At 36.6% G+C, this 21,027-nt stretch overlaps 2 protein-coding genes across 2 annotated transcripts in view; one reads left to right on the plus strand and one right to left on the minus strand.

Moving 5' to 3' along the window:
* Positions 1–1,000: 1,000 nt before the first annotated feature.
* On the minus strand, positions 1,001–3,302 carry CXCL10 (C-X-C motif chemokine ligand 10). Its single transcript, XM_032398461.1, has 4 exons — positions 3,169–3,302; positions 2,525–2,651; positions 2,213–2,302; positions 1,001–1,791 (listed from the first exon to the last, which is right to left on the minus strand). Exons 1-4 carry the CDS (start codon positions 3,227–3,229, stop codon positions 1,773–1,775), a joined length of 297 nt encoding a protein of 98 aa, XP_032254352.1. The 5' UTR covers positions 3,230–3,302; the 3' UTR covers positions 1,001–1,772.
* A 2,710-nt stretch (positions 3,303–6,012) lies between these two features.
* ART3 (ADP-ribosyltransferase 3) overlaps positions 6,013–21,027 on the plus strand; it is a 122,812-nt gene continuing 107,797 nt past the window's right edge. The window contains exon 1 of the mRNA XM_032400563.1: positions 6,013–6,114. Within this exon, the coding sequence (XP_032256454.1) occupies positions 6,061–6,114 (54 nt within the window). The 5' untranslated portion in view covers positions 6,013–6,060. The remainder of the gene's footprint in view (positions 6,115–21,027) is intronic.

Consider the following 21,027-nt stretch of genomic DNA (forward strand, 5'->3'; position numbering starts at 1 on the left):
TTTGAGATTCATCCATGTTGATGTATGGAGTTATATTTTATTTCCACTGTTGTATGGTATTCCATGGAATTAATATACCCTAATTTATTTATCCATTCTATTTATGGACATTTGGATTGTGTCCAGAGTTATGCTGTTATAAACAATGTTCCCATAACTTTCTCTGACATATGTCATATGTAAGAATATATCTATGGTGTATTCATAGTAGTAGAACTGCTAGGACATAGAGTGTGCACATGTTAAATTTTATAAGATAATACCAACATGGTTTCAAAAGTAGTTAAAGCTTTTTCTTCTTTCACCAGCAGTAGAGTGGTATTCCTCATTGCTGTAAAGCCTTCCTGTCACTTGGTATTTATCCACCTTAAAGAGTTTTGCCAGTCTGGTGGTGTCAAATGGTATCCCAAAATGATTTGAATGTAGATGTCCCTGATTACTAGTGATGTTAAGTATTTTTTGTATTCAACTTGTGCATTGTATATTTTCTTCTTTCTTCATTTCTATTTCCCGTTTTTCATTTATTTATCCTTTCCTATTTCATTCATAGGAATTCTTTATATATTCTAGATGCTACTAATTTGCCAACTATAAATGCATTGCAAATATTTCCTTAGTGACTAATTGGATAGGGGAGGTGAGGGAGAAGGCATATAGAATTACTCCCAGGTTTCTGGTTTGGGGAACTGAGTGGTTGCTAGTATTGTTAAACTAGGACATCGAATATAGGAGGAGAACTAGATCTGGGGGAGGGGAATTTGAGATATTTTGGAGTTTGATGTTTCTGTGGGATATTCAGATGTCTATGAGACATCTCTATATAAGGGTCTGAAGCTCAGGTGAAGTCTGTTAGGCCACATCAGTCCAAAAGAGTCTTGTATGATGGGCCTTTCAGAATACTGCAATTGGAAGGAATATGATAATTCTCAAACTCATTTGTCTTCTACCCATTGGATTCTTCTGTGAAATACATGTCCCAAATGACCCACCAGACACTTCATTTTAGTTATTATTTTATTACTTTTTTGATCTGCTAACAGTTATATAATCTTTCTTAACATCTTCAAGAGAGCACAGCATTTTTATTTTGAAACACATCCAGCATATCTGTCTTACATAACATGCAGAGTATACGTCTAGATTTTAAAATTTTTCATTGCACAATCGTGTGGTATTTAGTTACACAAGTTACTCCATAAACACTGAAAACAAGAAATATGTATATCTAAGAATCCTGCTTTATGTAGCTTTTCATTAAAAATAGTATTTTCACATACATTTTCAGGTATTTCTAGGTTCTTCTATGTATTTGGAGTTACATATATATATAACCGCTGGAAGAATATGGGCCCCTTGGGAGGATAGCAGTAGAAGCTCGTGGAGTAAAGGTCTTTCTTAAAAAAGGAGATTGTATTATGGGTACTTTGTGAAGTTCAGAGAACTCTGATAAGTCCAGAGGTGGAAATATCCCTTAATAACAGTTAGAAGGTAGGACAGGTGAGGAAAGTGTCAGTAGTAGGGTAGGACCTGGTACATTCACTGAAAATGTAGTACCTCAGCATAGCTTATAGTGCCAGGACAGGGTGATGAACCGTCCACCTCCCTCAAGGAGTAGTAGCAGCTAATTTGGTGACAGTGGTTGGTCACCTTTTAAGAGAACTGCAATCCAGGGACAATTAGGGCTTGCATATATTGTGTGCAGGGAAATGATGGCAGAGGTAGTCTTTTTCTGGTCCATCTTTATCAGTATTACAGTGATTATGCTTCTCTGTTCAAGGAGATGTTTTAGACCTGTAAGAAAAGAAAGGAGGTGTAAAAGTGTGATACTCAGCTTTGGCTTCAACCTGGGTTCTGCTTGGAACATTCTGAGTCCCCAGGCAAAATATCTGGTGAGCTTTCTTGCTGCTATATCATCATTGTGGATTACAGGGGCTGCTTTTTTAAGGCCAGGAAAGGCTTGGGGGAAATTCGGTAGCTTTGCTTGAATAGTTAAAGCTCTGCCTCAAGGTTGACATTTCTAGATAGGTAGGGTAACCTTTGATACCGCACAAGATGAGATCTCAGTATAAAATAAGTAGAGGTAGAGGCAGGCATGATGGTAAACACTTTCAAGCCAGGGATCCCACAAGGAAAGCTCAATGCAAATATTTCTGACTTCCCAAAATTGACATTTCTTAAAGAACAGTACTTCTGCAAAGAGCAGCAAACCTACCTTTCCTTGCTAATTGCTCTCAATAAAATCTTGATTTTCTTAGACTCTGGATTCAGACATCTTTTCTCCCTATTCTTTTTCAGTGTGGCACTGTAGAAGTAAAAAAGGGTGAAGATATTTAAAAGTCTTGGGCCAATAAAACAGATGGAATATAGTTTTTAGATCAGATGTTTGTTTCATTCTAGATGTTTCCCTTTGTTATACAGAGGTCTTAGAATCATTACAAACCCTTTACTGATTTTGTGATCGTACTTACATATTTAATATATGATTACAACTAGGGAAGTGATATTCAGATGGCATTTTACTCACATGATCTCAACACGTGGACAAGATTGACTTGCAGGAATCACTTCAAGTTTTTCTAAGGATTTTGGATTTACAGATCCATCACTAATCTTGATACAGGTACAGCGTGTAGTTCTAGAGAGAGGTATTCCTGTGGGAAGAAGAGGTACAGAGAGCAGGGGAGGTTAGTGCAGTTTTCATTTTAGGCATTTAATGTGAATTGGTTACTGCTTAGCAGAACCAATATCCCCATGTCATTTGAGTCCGTTGGAGAAAGAATAATACCATTTTAACACAGCTCTGAATGATTAATTAGTTGGTTATATGAAAGAATGGAATTGCAACTTGAGAAGTGTAAATTCATACCCTTGAATGGTTCAAATGGTTAATTAAGCTGAGTTGACTAAGGAAGTATCTGTCATCCTCTCTTCCCTCATTCCCTTACATTTTTTCTGTCTATCCTCTTACACTTCCTCTTCTGCTCCTCCTGTTTTATTCCATTTGCTTTTCTGACTGTACACTCTGGCCAGATGGAATCTCTGCTTATTTACCCTTCATTTATAGGCAGGTTGTAAAACTTTTGTGAATACACTATTCCTATTATTATAGAATTTATACTCAGTTCTATTTCTGACCTTACAAATTAAATATCCCTTCATGTTCCTTACCTTGAGTTCCAGTCAGAGTCAGAAAGATAAGGCAGAAAATAAGAACAGCACTTTGGTTCATGGTGCTGTGACTGGAGGTTCCTCTGCAGTAGGCTCAGAAAGTCTAAGCAGTTGAGTGTCTCAGAAAATGTGGGGTTAGGATGCAGTATTTATTTGCAAAGGCACTTTCCCCCTCTAACTCTGATTGGGTAACATTATAGTTGACTCAGTAAAACCTGCTGTCTGTTACTTGGGGAATTCCCATGTTGCAGAATCAAAGATATTGTTAGTATTTATTTTGACTCTGAGTTGTGGAATTTCCCTCCACCTCCTTTTTTCACTAAGAGCGAGTTAGGTTTCACTTTCCAAAATATGAATGGTTTCTTGAAAAACAGAAGTTTATTGCATGTAAGTTTTTTTTTAATGAAAAACATTTTAATGAATCTTTTTAAATGAAACTTTGATTCTCATCTTTTGCTTCCTGCAAAATAAAGATGTCAACTTAATCCTCAAGTCAGAGTCTTAAATACAGTTTTTTTTCTTTTCAAGATTTTGTTTAAATACCAGTTAGTTAACATACAGTGTAATATTAGTTTCAGGTGTAGAATTTAGTGATTCATTACTTACGTACAACACCCAGTGCTCATCACAAGTGCCCTCCTTAATCCCCATCACCTTTTTAACCCATCCCCCTGCTCATCTCTCCTCTAGCAACCCTTGGTTTGTTAGTCTCTATAGTTAAGAGTCTGTTTCTTGTTTTGCCTTTTTCCCCCATGTCCATTTGTTTTGTTTCTTAAATTCCACATATAAGTGAAATCATATGGGGTATTTGTCTTTCTCTGACTGACTTATTTTGCTTAGCATAATACCGTCTAACGCCGTCCACACCATTGCAAATGGCAAGATTTCATTCTTTTTTATGGCTGAGTAACACAGTTTTAAAATGAGTATATCTATGCTGTGTTTTAAATCTATTTTAATTTGCAGCATTAAGTCATGAATATAAATATATTTATTCACTTTATGGGTTCCAGGGATGTCATGTATTTTTTCTTTTTATCTCTACAGTAACCTGTAAGAAAATGGGAACGTTGTTATCTTCATTTTATATATGGAAGAAAAACCTTAGAGATAAGATAATTGTGTTAGGTCATACAAAGGTTGCAATCTATTTAGTCTACTTACTATGCTTTTTCTCAACATTTGTCTTAAACTTTGTAATTACTTTCAGAGGCTAAGAAATTGTTTTTTTTAAAGATTTCATTTATTTATTTGAGAGAGAGAGAGAGAGAGAGTGCGCACGAGCGGCAGGAAGAGGCAGAGGGAGAAGCAGACTCCCAGCTGAGTAGGTAGCCCATGTGGGGCTCGACCCCGGGGCTCCGAGGTCATGACCCGAGCTGAAGGCAGACGCCTAACCGACTGAGCCACCCAGGCACCCAAGAGGCTAAGAAAAATTTTAAAAGTTCTTTAGTAATAGCAGTTTTTCATCCTTTGTAAATCTAATTTTTGGAAATAATTTAGCCAAGCATTGTCTTTTGATCAAATACTATAAATAATAGGTTTGGTCTTCTTGGACAAGGTCAAAGATCTGGAACTGGCAAGTTTCAAAGAATTCCAGAAATGTTTTGAACAGTCATGACATCATTAGAATAACTGAATAGTCTTCTACATATAACTGTTTTGAGGGAAAACACTACTTATTTGGATATCTGATTTCTGTTAGTGTTGGTAAGCAATTTTTGTGTATTTCAGAAAAGTCCCTGAATGAAACATCATAAGGTAATATCTAGAATGGCATGAAAAAAGGATTAATAGCTATGATAAGATTATTGCAAAAAACAAGGTATTTCCTTTTTGAAGAAAATTTATTTTTGTTTTTTAAAAAATTTTTTTAAAGATTTTTATTTATTTGTTTGAGAGAGGGAGGGAGGGAGGGAGAGGGGAGAGTGCTCGTGCACAAGCAGGGGGAGCGGCCAGCAGAGGGAGAGGGAGAAGCAGGCTCCCTGCTGAAAAGAGAGCCTACCAACAGCCTGGGGCTCAATCCCAGGACCCTGGTATCATGACCTGAGCTGAAGGCAGGCTCTTAACCGACTGAGCCACCCAGGTGCCCCTGAAGAAAAATTTTAAAAAGGGGCATGAATAGAGAGACCTTGGGAGAACAGGATGAAAACAGAGGTTGATTTAAGATTGATACAGCTCAAAGACATTCTCACATGTGAAGCAGAGGATAAAAAGTGTCAGTTGTTAAACTGGTAGCGGAGGTAGCAGAAATTAGCATAATTTTAACAGGGCAAATAGGGGCAAAAATTGGTTTCTTAGTATTCAGTAGCACTTGGCTGATTAATTCACAGCAGGTAACATCAGTAGGAAGCAGGTGATACCCATATAGTGTAACATGTGTTGGGCCTAACAGTGGAAATTCAGTATCCAAGGGATATAATAGTTTTTTTGCAACTGATTGGCAATATGGGATTCAAGGCGAAATGCTCTTTGAAATGCAGGCATCATGCTGCAATGGGAAATTTCATGCAGGTGAATACTTGGAACCTAGGGAAGTATCTGGGAAGTCTTTTCATAGTCAGCTAAGCTGCAGCAATTTACAGATAGGCCCGGTTAAGGCTGTTCCCATCCTGGGATTAAACTGGTTTAGCTGGTAGACACTGGTTTACAACTTGGCACAGATACCATGAGAAGAGCCCATATCTGCAAACTGGGCACACATAAAACTTGGAACCTCAAATGTAGGAATTTTGTCATCAAAACAGTGACTAAGTTGTTGCTTGAGGCAGGCCAAAATTGCTGGAGTGCTAAATACCAGCTCAGTCTGTTCCAAGGCCGAGCTTTCAAGTCAGTAAGTCAGGGGACTTAGCTGTGGGAAACTGGAAAGACAAAAGGAAGGGAAATGAGGCCAGAATGGATAGAACCCAGACGACTTTCACCCAGCAAAGAGACTTTCTTCTGATGAGGGTAAGGCTTATGAGAGACAGTGATATGGAGGGGACCTCTCATAACTGTTTGTACAGAATAAAAAATTAGACTGTGAGTAAAAATGCCAGAATTTTCAGAGAAATGTCTGACATCAGGGATGGAAGAGGTTCTGAACTGTTCTAACATTAGAAAAAAAATATGATAATTTTACTTTTGTTTGTATCTAAATTCTCAGCTAAGATCCTCTGTATATAACAAAATAAAGAGAGTTTGAGGCAGATTACCTATGAAGTGGGTTAGATATGTTATTAATGAGAAAATATTTGTTATTTAATTGATTTTTTAAATTAAACATTACAAAGCAAAAACTGTGTGCCTATGTTCGAAGTGTTTTATGATTATTGACTCTGTTATTCCTTAAATAATGACTCATTTAACCCAGAAATTCTAACTCTAAAGTCCATGTTCTTAACAGCTCTGTTAAGCTGCCTCTTTAGAGAGGATATTGTTCTTGATTTGACTTTCTGATTTCCATTCTGTCTAAATGGCTGAGACCATCTTTGAAGTTACTTTGGGTGCCTCAGTAATTAAACAGAAAAGGTTTAAGATGGATCTCACACTGGAATTCATACTAAAATGGAAAATGCTGTGGTATATATATGTTATTCATAAATGTATACAAATGTACATGAATGTTAGCTGGTAAACAATCACATAGATACATATGTATATACTTCAAAGTATTTTTATTCACTTATTTTTTTAAGTTTTTAATTTTAGTTTCAGTACGGTTAACATACAGTGTTATGTTAGTTTCAGGAGTACAATATGGAGATTCAACAATTCTATACATTACTCTGTGCTTATCATGATAAATGTACTCTTTAATTCCCATCACCTATTTCACTCATTTCCTTACCCACCTCCCCTCTAGTAACCATCAGTTTGTTCTCTGTAGTTAAGTCTTTCTTGGTTTGTCTTTTTTCCTACGCTAGTTTGTTTTGTTTCTTAAATTCCACATATGAGTGAAATCATATAGTATTTGACTTTCTCTGACTGACTTATTTTGCTTAGCATAATATTTTCTAGCTCCAACCATGTTGTTGCAAATGTCAAGATTTCATTCTTCTGGCTGAATAATATTGAATTGAATTGTGTATATATATACCACATCTTCTTTATCCATTTGTCTATTGTTGGATACTTGGCCTGCTTTCATAATTTGGCTATTGTAAATAATGCTGAAGTAAACACAGGGGTGCATGTATCCCTTCGAATTAGTGTTTTTATATTTTTTGAGTAAATATCCAGTAGTGCAATTACTGAGTTTTAGGGTAGTTCTAGTCTTTTTGAAGAATCTCCATACTGTTTTCCACAGTGGCTGTACCAGTTTGCATTCCCACCAGTGGTGCACTAGAGTTCCTTTTTTTCCACATCCTTGCCAACACCTGTTGTTTCTTCTGTTTTTAGTTCTAGCCATTCTGATAGTTGTGAGGTGATACCTCATTGTAGTGTTGTTTTGCATTTACCTGATGAGTGATGTTGAGCGTCTTTTTTTTTTTTTTTAAAGATTTTATTTACTAGAGAGAGAGAGAGGGAGCGCACAGAGGGAGGGGAGAAGCAGACCCCTGCTGAGCAGAGAGCCTGATGCAGGGCTCCATCCAAGGACCCTGGGATCATGACCTGAACTGAAGGCAAACGCTTAACTGTCTGAGCCACCCAAGTGCCCTGAGCATCTTTCTGTGCGTTTGCTCACCATTTGTATGTCTTCTTTGGAGAAATGTCTGTTGATGTCTTCTGCCCATTTTATTTATTTATTATTTTTAAAAAAGATTTTATTTATTTGGGGGAGGAGAGCATGCACAAGGAGGGGGGAAGGGGCAGTGGGAGAAGCAGACTCCCCACTGAGCAGGAAGCCTGGAGCCAGATCATGACTTGAGTTGAAGGCAGATGTTTAACCCACTGAGCCACCCAGGTGCCCCTCTTCTGCCCATTTTAATTGGAGAATTTGTTTTTTGGGTATTGAGTTGTATTAATTCGTTGTATATTTTGGATACTAACCCTTTTATCACAAATGTCATTTGCAAATATCTTTTTCCATTTAGTAGGTTGCCTTTTAGTTTCGTTGATTGTATCCTTTGCCATGAAGAGCTTTTTATTTTGATGTAGTCCCAATGGTTTATTTATTTATTTTTAAACATCACAAATATGATTTTTTATTTGTCACCATTAAGTGTATGACTTTTAAACAGATTCTTGGACTGGTGGCTCATATCCATCAACTCATTCAACTTTAGCACCGGTCTCAATTTCCCTTGCCTCAGGAGATACATCTAGAAAAATGTTGCTACAGCCAGTGTCAGAGAAATTACTGCCTGTGTTCTCTTCTAGGATTTTTATGGTTTCAGGTCTCACATTTAGGTTCTCAATCTGTTTTGAGTTTATTTTTGTATATGGTGTAAGAAAGTGGCCTACTTTCACTCTTCTGCATGTAGCTGTCCAATTTTCCCATCACCATTTGTTGAAGAGACTGTTTTTCCCATTGCATATTCTTTCCTCCTTTGCTGAAGATTAATTAACCATGTAATTGTTGGTTTATTTCTGGGTATTCTGTTCTGTTCTGTTGATGTGTGTGTCTGTTTTTGTGCTGTACTATTCTGTTTCAATTACCACAGCTTTGTAATATAATTTGAAGTCTGGAATTGTGATGCCGCCAGTTTTGTTCTGCTTTTTCAAAATTGGTTTGGCTCTTTGGGGTCTTTTGTGGTTCCATACAAATTTTAGGATTATTTTTTCCAGTTCTATGAAAATACTAGTATATTGATAGGGAGTGTATTAAATGTGTAGATTGTTTTGGGTAGTATAGACATTTTAATGATATTTTTTCTTACAGTCCATGAGCATGGAATGTCTTTTTGTCGTCTTGAATTTCTTTCATCAGTGTTTCAGAGTTTTCAGAGTACAGGTCTTTAATCTCTTAAGTTTCTTCCTAGAAATTTTATTTTTGGTGCAGTTGTAATTGGGATTGTTTTCTTAATTTCATTTTCTGCTGCTTCATTATTAGTGTACAGGAATGCAACAGATTTCTGTACATTGATTTTGCATCCTGAATTCATTTATCAGCTGTAGTCATATTTTGGTGGAGTCTTTAGGATTTTCTATCTATAGTACCACGTCATCTGCAAACAGTGAAAGCTTTACTTCTTCCTTGCCAATTTGGGTGCCTTTTATTTCTTTTTGCTGTCTGATTACTGTGGCTAGGACTTCCAGTACTATGTTGAATAAAATTGGTGAGAGTACACATCCTGGTCTTGTTTCTTTCTTTCTTTCTTTTTTTTTTTCTCTTGTTTCTGACATTATAGGGAAACGCTCTCCGCTTTTCATCATAAGTATGATGTTGGCTGTAGATTTTTCATGTTAGGCTTATATTATATCGAGGTGTGTTCTCTCTAGACCTGTTTTGTTGAGGGTTCTTTTATGAATGGATGTTGTACTATGTCATATGGTTCTTTTCCTTCATCTTATTGATGTGTGATGTATCCCATTGATTTGTGAATATTGATCCACACTTGCATCTCATGAATAGATCCAACTTGATCATGGTTAATGATTGTTTTAATGTATTGTTAGTTTGGCTTGCTAGTGTTTTGTTGAGGATTTTTTGCATTTATGTTCATCAGAGATATTGGCCCATAGTTCTCTTTTTTTGTGGTGTGTTTATCTGATTTTGGTATCAGGATGATACTGATTTCATAGAATGAATTTGGAAGTTTTCCTTTCTCTGTTTTTTTTGGAATAGTTTGAGAAGAATGGGTATTAACTCTTCTTTAAGTGATAGAATTTGCCTGTGAAGCCCTTTGGTCCTGGACTTTTGTTTTTTGGGAGGTTTTTTTTTTTTAATTTAAATTCAATTAGCCAACATATAGTACATCATTAGTTTCAGATGTAGAGTTCAGTAATTCATCAGTTACATATTAACACCCAGTGCTCAGCACATCATGTGCCCTCCTTCATGTGCATCATCCAGTTACCCCACCCCCCTACCCACCTCCCCTCCAGCAACCCTCAGTTTCTTTCCCATAGTTAAGAGTCTCTCATTGTTTGTCTACGTCTCTGATTTCTTCCCATTCGTTTTCCCTCCATTCCCCTATGATCCTCTGTGCTGGTTCTTATATTCTTCATATGAGTGAAACCATAATGATAATTGTCTTTCTCTGATTGATTTATTTCGCTCAGCATAATATGCCCCAGTTCCATACATGTTGATGTAAATGGTAAGATTTCATCTTTTCTGATGGCTCAGTAATGGAGTTTTTAAAAATTTTTTATTTATTTATTTTTAAAGACTTATTTATTTATTTGACAGAGAGATACACAGCAAGAGAGGGAACACAAGCAGGGTGAGTGGGAGAGGGAGAAGCAGGCTTCCCGCCGAGCAGGGAGCCCGATGCAGGGCTCAATCCCAGGACTCTGGGATCATGACCTGAGCCGAAGGCAGCCACTTAACCGACTGAGCCACCCAGGTGCTCTAGTAATGGAGTTTTTTTTTTTTTTTTAAATTACTGATTCAGTTTCATTGCTGGTAATCTGTCTCTTCAAATTTCTATTTCTTCCTGATTCAGTTTTGGTAGGTTATATGTTTCCAGGAAGTTAGCTATTTCTTCTAGGTTGTACAGTTTTTTCACATGTAAATTTTCATAACATTCTCTTAAAATGGTTCATATTTCTTTGGTGTTGGTTGTTATTTCTCCTTTTTCATTAGTGATTTTGTTTTTTTGGGTCTGCTCTCTCTCTTTTTGATGAGTGTGGCTACACGTTTATCGATTTTATTGATGTTTTCAAAGAACCAGCTGCTGGTTTCATTGATCTGTTCTATTACTTTTTTTCTTTTGGTCTCTATATCATTTATTTCTGCTCTAATTTTTATTATTTTTTCTGGTTTTGGATTTTGTTATTTTTCGAAATTCTTTAGGTATAAGGTTAGGTTGTTTGAGTTTTTTCTTTTTTCTTGATGTAGGTCTATATTGCTATTAACTTCCTTCCTTGAACTGCTTTTGCTGCATCCCAAGGATTTTGAATCATTGTTTTCATTTTCATTTGTTTCCATGTAATTTTTGATTTCTTCTTTGATTTTTTAGGTAGACCCATTCATTATTTTAGTAGCATGTTATTTAACTTCCATGTATTTTTGGGCCCTTTACAGATTTTTTCCTGTGGTTGATTTCTAGTTTCATAGCATTGTAGTCAGAAAAGATGCATGTTATGACTTTGATCTTTTTGAATTTGTTAAGATTTGTTTTGTCGCCTAATATGTGATCTTTTTTCAAGACTGTTCCATGTGCACTTGAGAAGGACATGTATTCTGTTTTAAGATGGAATGCTCAGAATATATCTGTTAAATTCATCTGGTCCAGTGTGTCATTCAGAGCAAATATTCTCTTGTTGATTTCCTATTTGGATGATCTGTCCATCGATGTAAGTGGGGTGTTCAAGTCCCCTACTATTACTGTTGATTATTTCCTTTATGTTTGTTATTACCTACTTTATGTATTTGGGTCCTCCCATGTTGGGTGCATAAATATTTTCAACTATATCTTGTTGGATTGTCCTCTTTATGATTGTATAGTGTACTTTTTTTTTTCTCATTACAGTTTTTGTTTTAAAGTCTGTTCTATTATAAGGATTGCTACTCTCGCTTTTTTTTTTTTTAAGATTTATTTACTTATTTATTAGAGAGAGAGAGCATGAGATGGGGGAGGGTTGGAGGGAGAAGCTGACTTCCTACTGAGGGGGGAGCCCGATGCAGGGGCTGGATCCCAGGACTCCAGGATCATGACCTGAGCTGAAGACAGATGCTTAACCGACTGAGCCACCCAGGCGCCCTATACTCTGGGTTTCTTTTGACATCCATTTCCATGATCAATATTTCTCCACCTTCTCACTTTAAATCTGCAGGTGTCTTTAGATCTGAAATGGCTCTCTTGTAGGCAGCATATAAATAGGTCTTGTTTTTTTATCTACTTTGTCATTCTCTGTCTTTTGATTTGAATGTTCATTTACATTCAAAATAATTATTGATAGACACATATTTATTGAAATTTTGATACTTGTTTTATGGTTGTTTTTGTTGTGTTTTTCTGATCCTTTCTTCTTTGTTCTCTTTCATGGTTTTTGGTTTTCTTTTTTTTTTTTTTAAAGATTTTATTTATTTGACAGAGAGAGACACAGAGAGAGAGGGAACACAAGTAGGGGGAGTGGGAGAGGGAGAAGCAGGCTCCCGTGGAGCAGGGAGCCTGATGTGGGGCTTGATCCCAAGACTCTGGGATCATGACCAGAACTGGACACTTAACTGACTGAGCCACCGGGTACCCTGTTTTTTTTTTTTTTTTAAGTGATTCCCTGGGGATTATAATTAACATCTTAAAGCAATATACTTTTGTTTAATAGCAATCTAGTTTTAATAGTATACACAAATTTTGTTCCATTATAACTGTTTCCTCATCCCCTGCTATTATCATATCAGGTAAATCTGTATATATCATAAGCTCATTAGTGCAGCTTTATAATTACTGCTTTATTAAGTTGTTTTTTTAAATCAGATGGAAAAGACAGCATTATACTAACTTTTATGTTTACCTATGTGTTCTCTTTATTGATGCTCTTGGCTGCTGCTTGTGGATTTAAGTTACTGTCTAGCCTTTCATTTAAGCTGAAGGACTTTCTTTAGTATTTCTTTTAGGGCGGGTCTGTGAGTGACATTTTCTCAGGGAGTTTTGTTTATCTGGAATATTTTGATTTCTCTTTCATTTTTTTAATATAACAGCTTTATTGAGATGTAATTTACATACCATGTGATTTACCCATTAAAAGTATACAATAGTTCAGTGGTTTTAAAGTATATTCACAGAGTTGTACAATAGTTGTTTCCTTCATTTTGAAGGATTGTTTTGCAGCAGGGTATAGAATTCTTGATGATAGTATTTTTCTTTTTGTACTTTGAATATGTCATGCTCCTGCCTCTGGCTTCTGTGGTTTCTGATGAGAACTTAGGAATTTTACTGAGGCTCCCTTGTGCATGATGAATCACTTCTCTCGTTTGAAGATTCTGTCTTTGGCTTTTGACAGTTTGACTATGATATGTCAGGTGTAGATCTCTGGTCTTTGTTGAGCTTTTTAGTTATGCAGGTTAATGTTTTTCATCAAGTTTGGGAACGTTTTGGCTATAATTTCTTCAGATATTCTTTCTGCCCCCTTTTCTCCACTCCTCTCTCCTTCCATTATACATGTATTGGTACACCTGATAGTATTCCATCCATACATTTCTGAGGCTCTGTTAAGTTTGTTTTTTACTTTTTTTTTTTCTGTTCTCAGATGGAGAATTTTAATGAACTTGTCTTCAGGTTTGCTGATTTTTTTCTTTTGCCAGCTTAAATCATCTATTGCATCTCTCTAATGAATATCTTATTTTGCTTATTACACTTTTTTATACTTTTTAAAGCCAGAGATTCTTTTTTATAATTTTTTCATTGATATGTATATGGTAAGGTCGTGTTCTCATTCTTTCTGTTAATTCTTTAAACATGGGTTTTATTTCTTTGTACATATTTATAATAACTGACTTAAAGTCTTTGTCTTGTAAGTCCAATGAAGAAGCCCCTGGACTTCCTCAGGAATAGTTTCTGTTGAATGCTTTCTAAATGTGCATGAACCATACTTTCCTCTTTGCATGTCATATAATATTTTTTTTGGTTGAAACTGGATATTTTTGAATAACATCATAACGCAGGAAGTCCAGTTTTTCCCCTCCTTGGGACTTGCTATTGTTGTTGCTCTTTGGTGATTTTCCTGAACTAATTCTGTAATATCTTTATTGTTTATTGTGTAGAGCTACTGAAGTCTTTGTTCAGTTAGCTTAAGCGTGAGCTAACAGTTGGACTAAGGCTTCCTTAAATGCCTTGAACCAACCAGTAAATCTCCCAGCCCTTACCAAGAGGCTCTGGGTATGTGTTGGGGTATGCCTTCCGTGCTCTGAGAGGCTGTTTACAGTTCTGCCTTTGCTTTCATTTCCTGTTTGTGCAGAACCTCAAGGTCAGCTTGAAGGGAGAGATGAGGGCCATTTTAGTTCTTTTCTGTGTGTGCACACAGCCCTGCACAAGTGGGTGGCCTTCTGGATTCCTAGGACTATGTTGAACCTTTTCAAAGCCCTCCATAGACATCCCATTCCCCAGTTTTTCTTTTAAAATTTTAGTCTTTTATTAGACCCAACTACTTCAGGTAGTTAATAATTGTTAAACAGTTGCTGCTGATTAGTTTAGCATTAGAGCTAGGGGTAGGGCTGTTTAACCAAGTGAGCTCAGAATCAAATAAAGACAAGCCCTGTGAACTTTTAAGGAAGCCTTTAACCAAGTCAGTAGTGATAATCATCTAGGATGGGCTTTTGGGCAGTTCCAAACCCATTCTGCCCCTCCATTGGCTTTTAGGCAGCTTTTCAGAGCTACATAGTTGTGGGGCTGTTATATTTCAAGACTACTGTGTAGAGCATGGGAAAGGGGAATGAGAACAGGGCAGTGAAAAGTGCCACAGAGTTCTGTTCTTAATGAGATAAGCTGTGTCTTAGATGTTTTCCATACTGCTGCAAACTTTTGGCTAATTTGAAGAGTTCTGAAAAAGTTGATTTTGACAGATTTTTTTTCTAGTGCTCTTTTTGCTTTTACAGAGGAGATTTTCAGAAGTCATATTATTCCATCATCCCAGCGTGCTTTCTGTTGAGTTAGTTTTTGTGGTTATTATTATTATTATCATTAGATTTTATTTATTTGAGAGAGAGAGCGCACATACACGAGCAGGGCTGAGGGAGAAGGAGAAGGAGAAACAGACTTCTGCTCAGCAGGGAGCCCGATGCAGGGCTTGATCCCAGGACCCTGGGATCATGACCTGAGCTGAAGGCAGATGCTTAACTGACTAAGCCACCCAGGTGCCCCTTATGTTTTTTCTTTTTTTGAGGTAAAATTTACGTATATTGAAATGTTCGGGTCTTCACTGTACCATTAAATGAGTCTCACATATGCATACACTTGTATAATCCAAATCCCTGTCAGGTTATAGAATATCACTGCCACACCAGAAAGTCCCTTCATGCCACTTGCCAGTCTGTCCTCACCCCATCTCCTCTACTCCTGACACTATTACTCTTCTGAATTTTTTTAACTATAGATTTGTTTTTTCCTTTCTAGAACTTCGTATAAATAGGACCATTTCAGTATGTGCTCTTTAGTGCAAGCCTTCTTTTTCTCAGCATATGTTTTAGATTCATCGGTGTAGTTGCATGAATCAGTATTTTGTCTTTATTGCTGCATAGTATTCCATTGCACAAATAACACCAGTTGGTTTATCCATTCTCTTGTTGATGGACACCTCAACTGTTTCCACATTTTAGTAGTTAGTATAAAGCTGTTAAAAACATTTCTGCATAAATCTTTTTCTAGACATATGCTTTTTTCTTTTTCATTGCTGTAGCAGAGCAGAGTGATATTTTTAAAATGTAAGTGACCATGTCACTCCCCTGCTTATGATCCTCCAACAACTTCCAGTTGTACTTAGAATTAAATCCAATTTTGTAACTAACTTGTTTTATTAAGTTCTCTGTCGTCTAACTGCTATCTATCTGTCTAACCTCATCTCACTTTTTTTTTCTCTCAACCACTACACTCCAGTCACCGTGGCCTTTATGTTAGCTGTTTTCTTTATCTGGAATGCTTTACCTGTTTTATGCATAGGTGATTCCTTCTGGACATTTGGATTTTAGCTAAATAGTACTTTCTTTTAGCATACAATCTAAAGCACCCATGATCTTTTAATTCTCTGTTTGGCATTTCTATCTGATATTTGGTTATTTTTTACTGGTTTAATGTCTATTTCTCCACACTAAAATATAAGCCGTAAAAAAGCAGGGACCTTATCAGTCTTATTCACAGCTGCGTCCATGGCCGCTAGAATATCACCTGGCATATGGAAGTATTCAGTAAATACTGGATGGGAGGGATGGATAGATAGATAAATCTATACAGATTTGAAGAAACAGCATAAATAAGAATTGTACATCTTCAAAAAGAAATTCTGTTGACTCATATTTCTACATTAGGACATGGTTGTTCTTGATTTTTCTAGATTGAGGAACCAAGTTTAACTTAAGACTGTAATTTCCTCAGAAGTTAGTATAGATTCAAGTAGGTAGAATTAATACAGATATTCTTAGTGAGCTATAGTCCAGAATCTTCAGTCCAAGGACTATGGGGTAAATATGCAAAGGATGATGCTCCTAAAAAGCTTCTTAATTATTCATTGGAAGTTCTCTTTAATTATGCATTGAATGAATGAAGTAATGCAAATATTTTCAGTGTACATTACATATATGGCCATAGATGGTATTGGAAGAATGAGGAGAGTTGTGCTTGTTCTCATAATTGTTTGTGTACTTTGTGTTGGGAACCAAGCTACTCTCAGGGGAAATGATCTGATGTTGGTCCTTGATGGCTTGCATTCTAATTGGAAACAGCAAAAATTATGAAACAATATCAATAAAAGAAACTGTATGATCAGTGCCAAATGAGTGGTTCAGACAATAAATAATATGGATGTTCATAGAAGAATATACTCATAAAGACCAGGAGCGTTCAGATGAACATTATTGTGCTTATTTAGACAAATGGCCAGGAAGGGAAAGCATATACAATTAGAGAAGTGTCATAACAAATGGTATAGAAGGAAGCCAGCCAACCTTAGTCAGGCAGGTTGGTAGAGTTTCACAAGGATGGTAATACTTTTTTAGGATTCTGTAGTGTCTGGTTCTCAGTTTTACAGTCCAGAAACTCCTATTTTTTCCTAATCATCCAGAGTAAAAAAATTAATGTTCTTAAAGAATTAATTCTGCTGGCCTAATCTACAAGAGACTAAGATGCAAATAAAAAAGATAGTTTATTCATTTATAATGAGGACCGTCCAATGACTGGGAATATTGAGTCTGGTATCCAAATCACCCTTTTCCAGTATCACGGTATGTGGGAAGTTGAATTAGTAACCTGAAGTTGTCTGGTGAGCATAGAATAAAAACAAAGGATTCCTCTATTCTTGTTTTGAGTGGGGATTTGCTTAAGGGGAGAAACTTTGTGTTACCAATATGGAGAAGAATTTGGAAAAAAAAATCAACCTTTCAGGGATAATAGAAGGCCAGCTATTACTTGTTATATCCACAGGCAATCCTAGATGGATCATTTGAATAAAAATCTAAATTACAGCTCTTCTTAAATTTATATTCTAATTTTTTCAAAGCTCTGACATCCTTTCTTTGTATTCACTGATCTGAGTTCAGTTTTGAAAGAAAAGAGTTAAGGAAATATTCTGTCTTTAGTTTCAGTTTCAGATGCTGCTGGTTTATCTTTAAGCCTTTAATTATGGCATCAGGCCAAAAGAAACAGTCTGCCCTGACTGATTCGTTATGGGCCAAGAAAAAAAGTGCTTTCCGAGAAACCAGTGTGCTTAAAAGAAGTTTCCTAAAAAGTGAGCTGGAGGAGTTCAGTGATTTCTGTGGACTGGGAAGTCCTTCAGCTGATACACAATACACCTTGGAGAGTGTAGGAGAGGAGGGCATAGCTTTCCCTTTCATAGGTTTGTTTTGTTTGTTTTGTTTTGTTTTTTTTGTTTGTGTTTGTTTTTTTTTTTCCAAGTAGGCTCCATGCCCAGTGTAGAGCCCAGTACAGGGCTTGAATTCACAACCATGAGATCAAGACCTGAGCTGAGATCAAGAGTTGGATGCTTAACCTACTGAGCCACCCAGATGTCCCTCCCTTTGATAGTTTTGATTGAACTCCCACAAGATTCCCTTAGCTGACATTGTTTGGTAATACTGGTTACATACTTTTAAATTTTTGTTATGTTTCATCATTCACAGCCAGTCCAAGCAAAATGCAAAGTGGACGGTAGACCCTTAAAATCATCATGATTGGAAGAACTGAGAATAGCTTCTGTTTGGATGCATTTTAGAGCATACAGTGTTTTGCTTTCCTCACTTGATGGGATGATGGGATGGGCTGGGCATCTAGAGATACAGTATACAGTGTTGTCTCTCACTTGCTCTGTGATCCTAGATGTTAGGTGTGTCTGTGCTTCAGTCTTCTTAAAATTAGGTGCTCATTTTAACACCCAACCCATCCACCTTTCAGGTTGTTCTAAAGATGACAGGATTAGAAGGGTATTTTTAACAAATCTAAATGAATTTTTTACCAGCTAACATTTCACAAATATAGCCAGCTCTCTGGCCAAATTTTAGCTTTTCTCCTACATGCAACAAATAGTATTTTCTCTCTGGATGATGAAGTTATTTGTGTCATCAGATGTTTCTGTTACTCTATTGCCATAGGTGTGAGTCTCTGGGTAGAACTGAGGGTTGGATCATGCAGCATTTACTCTTAGGAAAGGGCTTATTTAGATAATTTGGCTTACCTATGATAAAGTGTACTGGGATTTACAAAACAAGACAAAGATGCCCATTTTTCACTTCATTTTCATTGTGCTGTAACCCCTAGCCTGAAAAATAAAACAAAAAAAGAAAAAAGAGAGTAATCCACAAGAATTGGAAAGAAATAAAACTTTGTAGAAATTATCTGCATAGAAAACCCAGAAGAATTTACTAAGTGTTAAAGTAATATCAGAACTTATCAAAGTGGATAGCTAGATCAGTATATCATGTTTTCTACATCAGTAACAAATAATTAAAATGTCATTTTAAAAGAAAAATTTACAGTAGCAACAATAAATATTTAAAAACATGAAATACTTAGGAATAAAACTGACAAAGACAAGCAAGACTTGTTTGCAGGAAATGTAGATGAGTTTTTCTAAAATAGCATCAAGTAAAATAGTGTTGAGATTAAATACAGAATGATTACTCTTTTTTTTTAAGTTTTTTTTTTTTTTTAATTCATTTGAGACAGAGAGATAGAGAGAGCATGAGCAGGGAGAGAGGCAGAGGGAGAGGGAGAAACAGGCTCCCCACCGAGCCAGGAGCCAGACATGGACTCGATCCCAGGAACCTGGGATCATGACCTGAGCTGAAGGCAGATGCTTAACCATCCTGAGCCACCCAGGCGCCCCCAGAATGATTACTCTTTTTATAAAGTTCAGTGTAACTAAAGTTTAATATTTTATTTAGATATGTTTATATAAATCTTCTTAAAAAACGAGAGCAGTGGTTGCACAACAATATGAATGTACTTAATGCCACTGAACTGTACACTTCAAAATGATTAAGATAGCAAAATGTTATGTTTCTTTTACCGCAATTTAAAAAAACAAGGGAATAATAAACACAGAACTCAGGATATTAATTATCTTGGAGTTGGAGGAGGCAAGGGAACATGATAGGGAAGGAACATAGTTATAGCTATATATATATATTTTTTAAAGATTTTATTTATTTATTTGACAGACAGAGAGAAACAGCGAGAGAGGGAACACAAGCAGGGGGAGTGGAAGAGGGAGAAGCAGGCTTCCTGCTGAGCAGGGAGCCTGATGCGGGGCTCGATCCCAGGATGCTGGGATCATGACCTGAGCCGAAGGCAGATGCTTAACAACTGAGCCACCCAGGTGCCCCGTTATAGCTATATTTTAAGTGATAATGTTCTAATGAATTCATGGGTCTTCATTGTATTACAAACATATGTATACACAATGTGTGCATGGTTCAGAGATGACTGTGTATCATCAACTAAAATGATGATTAATCCAAATCTATACACCTGAGATTCGTTAAAAAATTAATTTACCATAAAGTCCTTACTTCACGGAAATATTTTTAGATCCCTTATTTCTGCTTTGAAGAGGAGCCAAAGAAATGTGGCATAATTATGCCACTACTTTTTTGAGTCCTTTTATATCTTAAGCATTGGGGAGTTTCCAAGAATCTCTGTTAAATTATGACAATATTTTGGTTTAGTAGAGTGATTGATGTGTTTAAGTCAGCATCCTGTCCAGAGAGGGTCATTGAGTTGTTAATCCAGACATCAAAGAACTGAAGACGGAGAGATGGAAAGACTATGGTTAGTAAATTAGACTGAATAAATGTGACAGTAGGAGATAAAATTAGAGGATAGGCGAAGAAGACAAGGAGGTGGGAATTGGTTTCCTTTTGGTTTCCTTTCCCCTTCTCTCTTTCTCTGTGTCTCATTATTTTTTAAGTTTTTTCTTTATTTTTCTCTTTAACTTCTTTCATTTTTCTCTTTTCTCTCTGTCTCTGTCTTTTTCTTCCTAGCTCTAGAAGGGCTGGAAGACTGTGAATTAAGATGTATTGGTGATGGGGCTCCTGGGGGGCTCAGTCGTTGGGCATCTGCCTTCGGCTCAGGTCGTGATCCCGGGGTCCTGGGACCGAGTCCCACATCGGGTTCCCTGCTCAGCGGGAGGCCTGCTTCTCCCTCTCCCACTCTCCCTGTTTGTGTTCCCTCTCTCGCTGTGTCTCTCTTTGTCAAATAAATAAATAAAATCTTTTAATTAAATAAAAGATGTATTGGTGAATCCCAATACAGGGGCTCTCAAGGTAGGCATGGTTCCTAATATAAGGAATCTGAAGGATGGCTGATTTATGTATTAACTGCCTGAATAAACTGCTTAGTGTTAGAATTTATTTTATTAATAATATATCAAAATTAATACCATATGTTTTGTGCTAAGCTGTGCTGTTTTTTAAATTTATCACATTTAATCTTAATCACTTTATAAGGTGTACAAATATCCCTTGTATTTTGGAAGTTTGTGTTATGCCACTTCACTTTTTTTTTTTAAAGATTTTATTTACTTGAGAGAGAGAGTGTGTGCATGTACGAGTGGGAGGAGGGGCAGAGGGACAAATAGAGCCCGACACGCATGGCTCCATCCTAGGAGTCTGAGATCATGACCTGAATC

This window comes from Phoca vitulina, unplaced genomic scaffold (assembly GCF_004348235.1).
Source record: "Phoca vitulina isolate PV1807 unplaced genomic scaffold, GSC_HSeal_1.0 scaffold3, whole genome shotgun sequence".
NCBI classification, from domain to species: domain Eukaryota; kingdom Metazoa; phylum Chordata; class Mammalia; order Carnivora; family Phocidae; genus Phoca; species Phoca vitulina.

Excerpts from the sequence above, each read along its gene's own strand:
- CXCL10 (XM_032398461.1), bottom strand. The coding sequence starts at position 3,229 with ATGAACCAAAGTGCTGTTCTTATTTTCTGCCTTATCTTTCTGACTCTG. Across the intron at positions 2,652-3,168 it reads GACTCTGACTGGAACTCAAG|GAATACCTCTCTCTAGAACT; the intron begins GTAAGGAACATG and ends TTCTTCCCACAG. Across the intron at positions 2,303-2,524 it reads TGTCCACGTGTTGAGATCAT|TGCCACACTGAAAAAGAATA; the intron begins GTGAGTAAAATG and ends TTACTTCTACAG.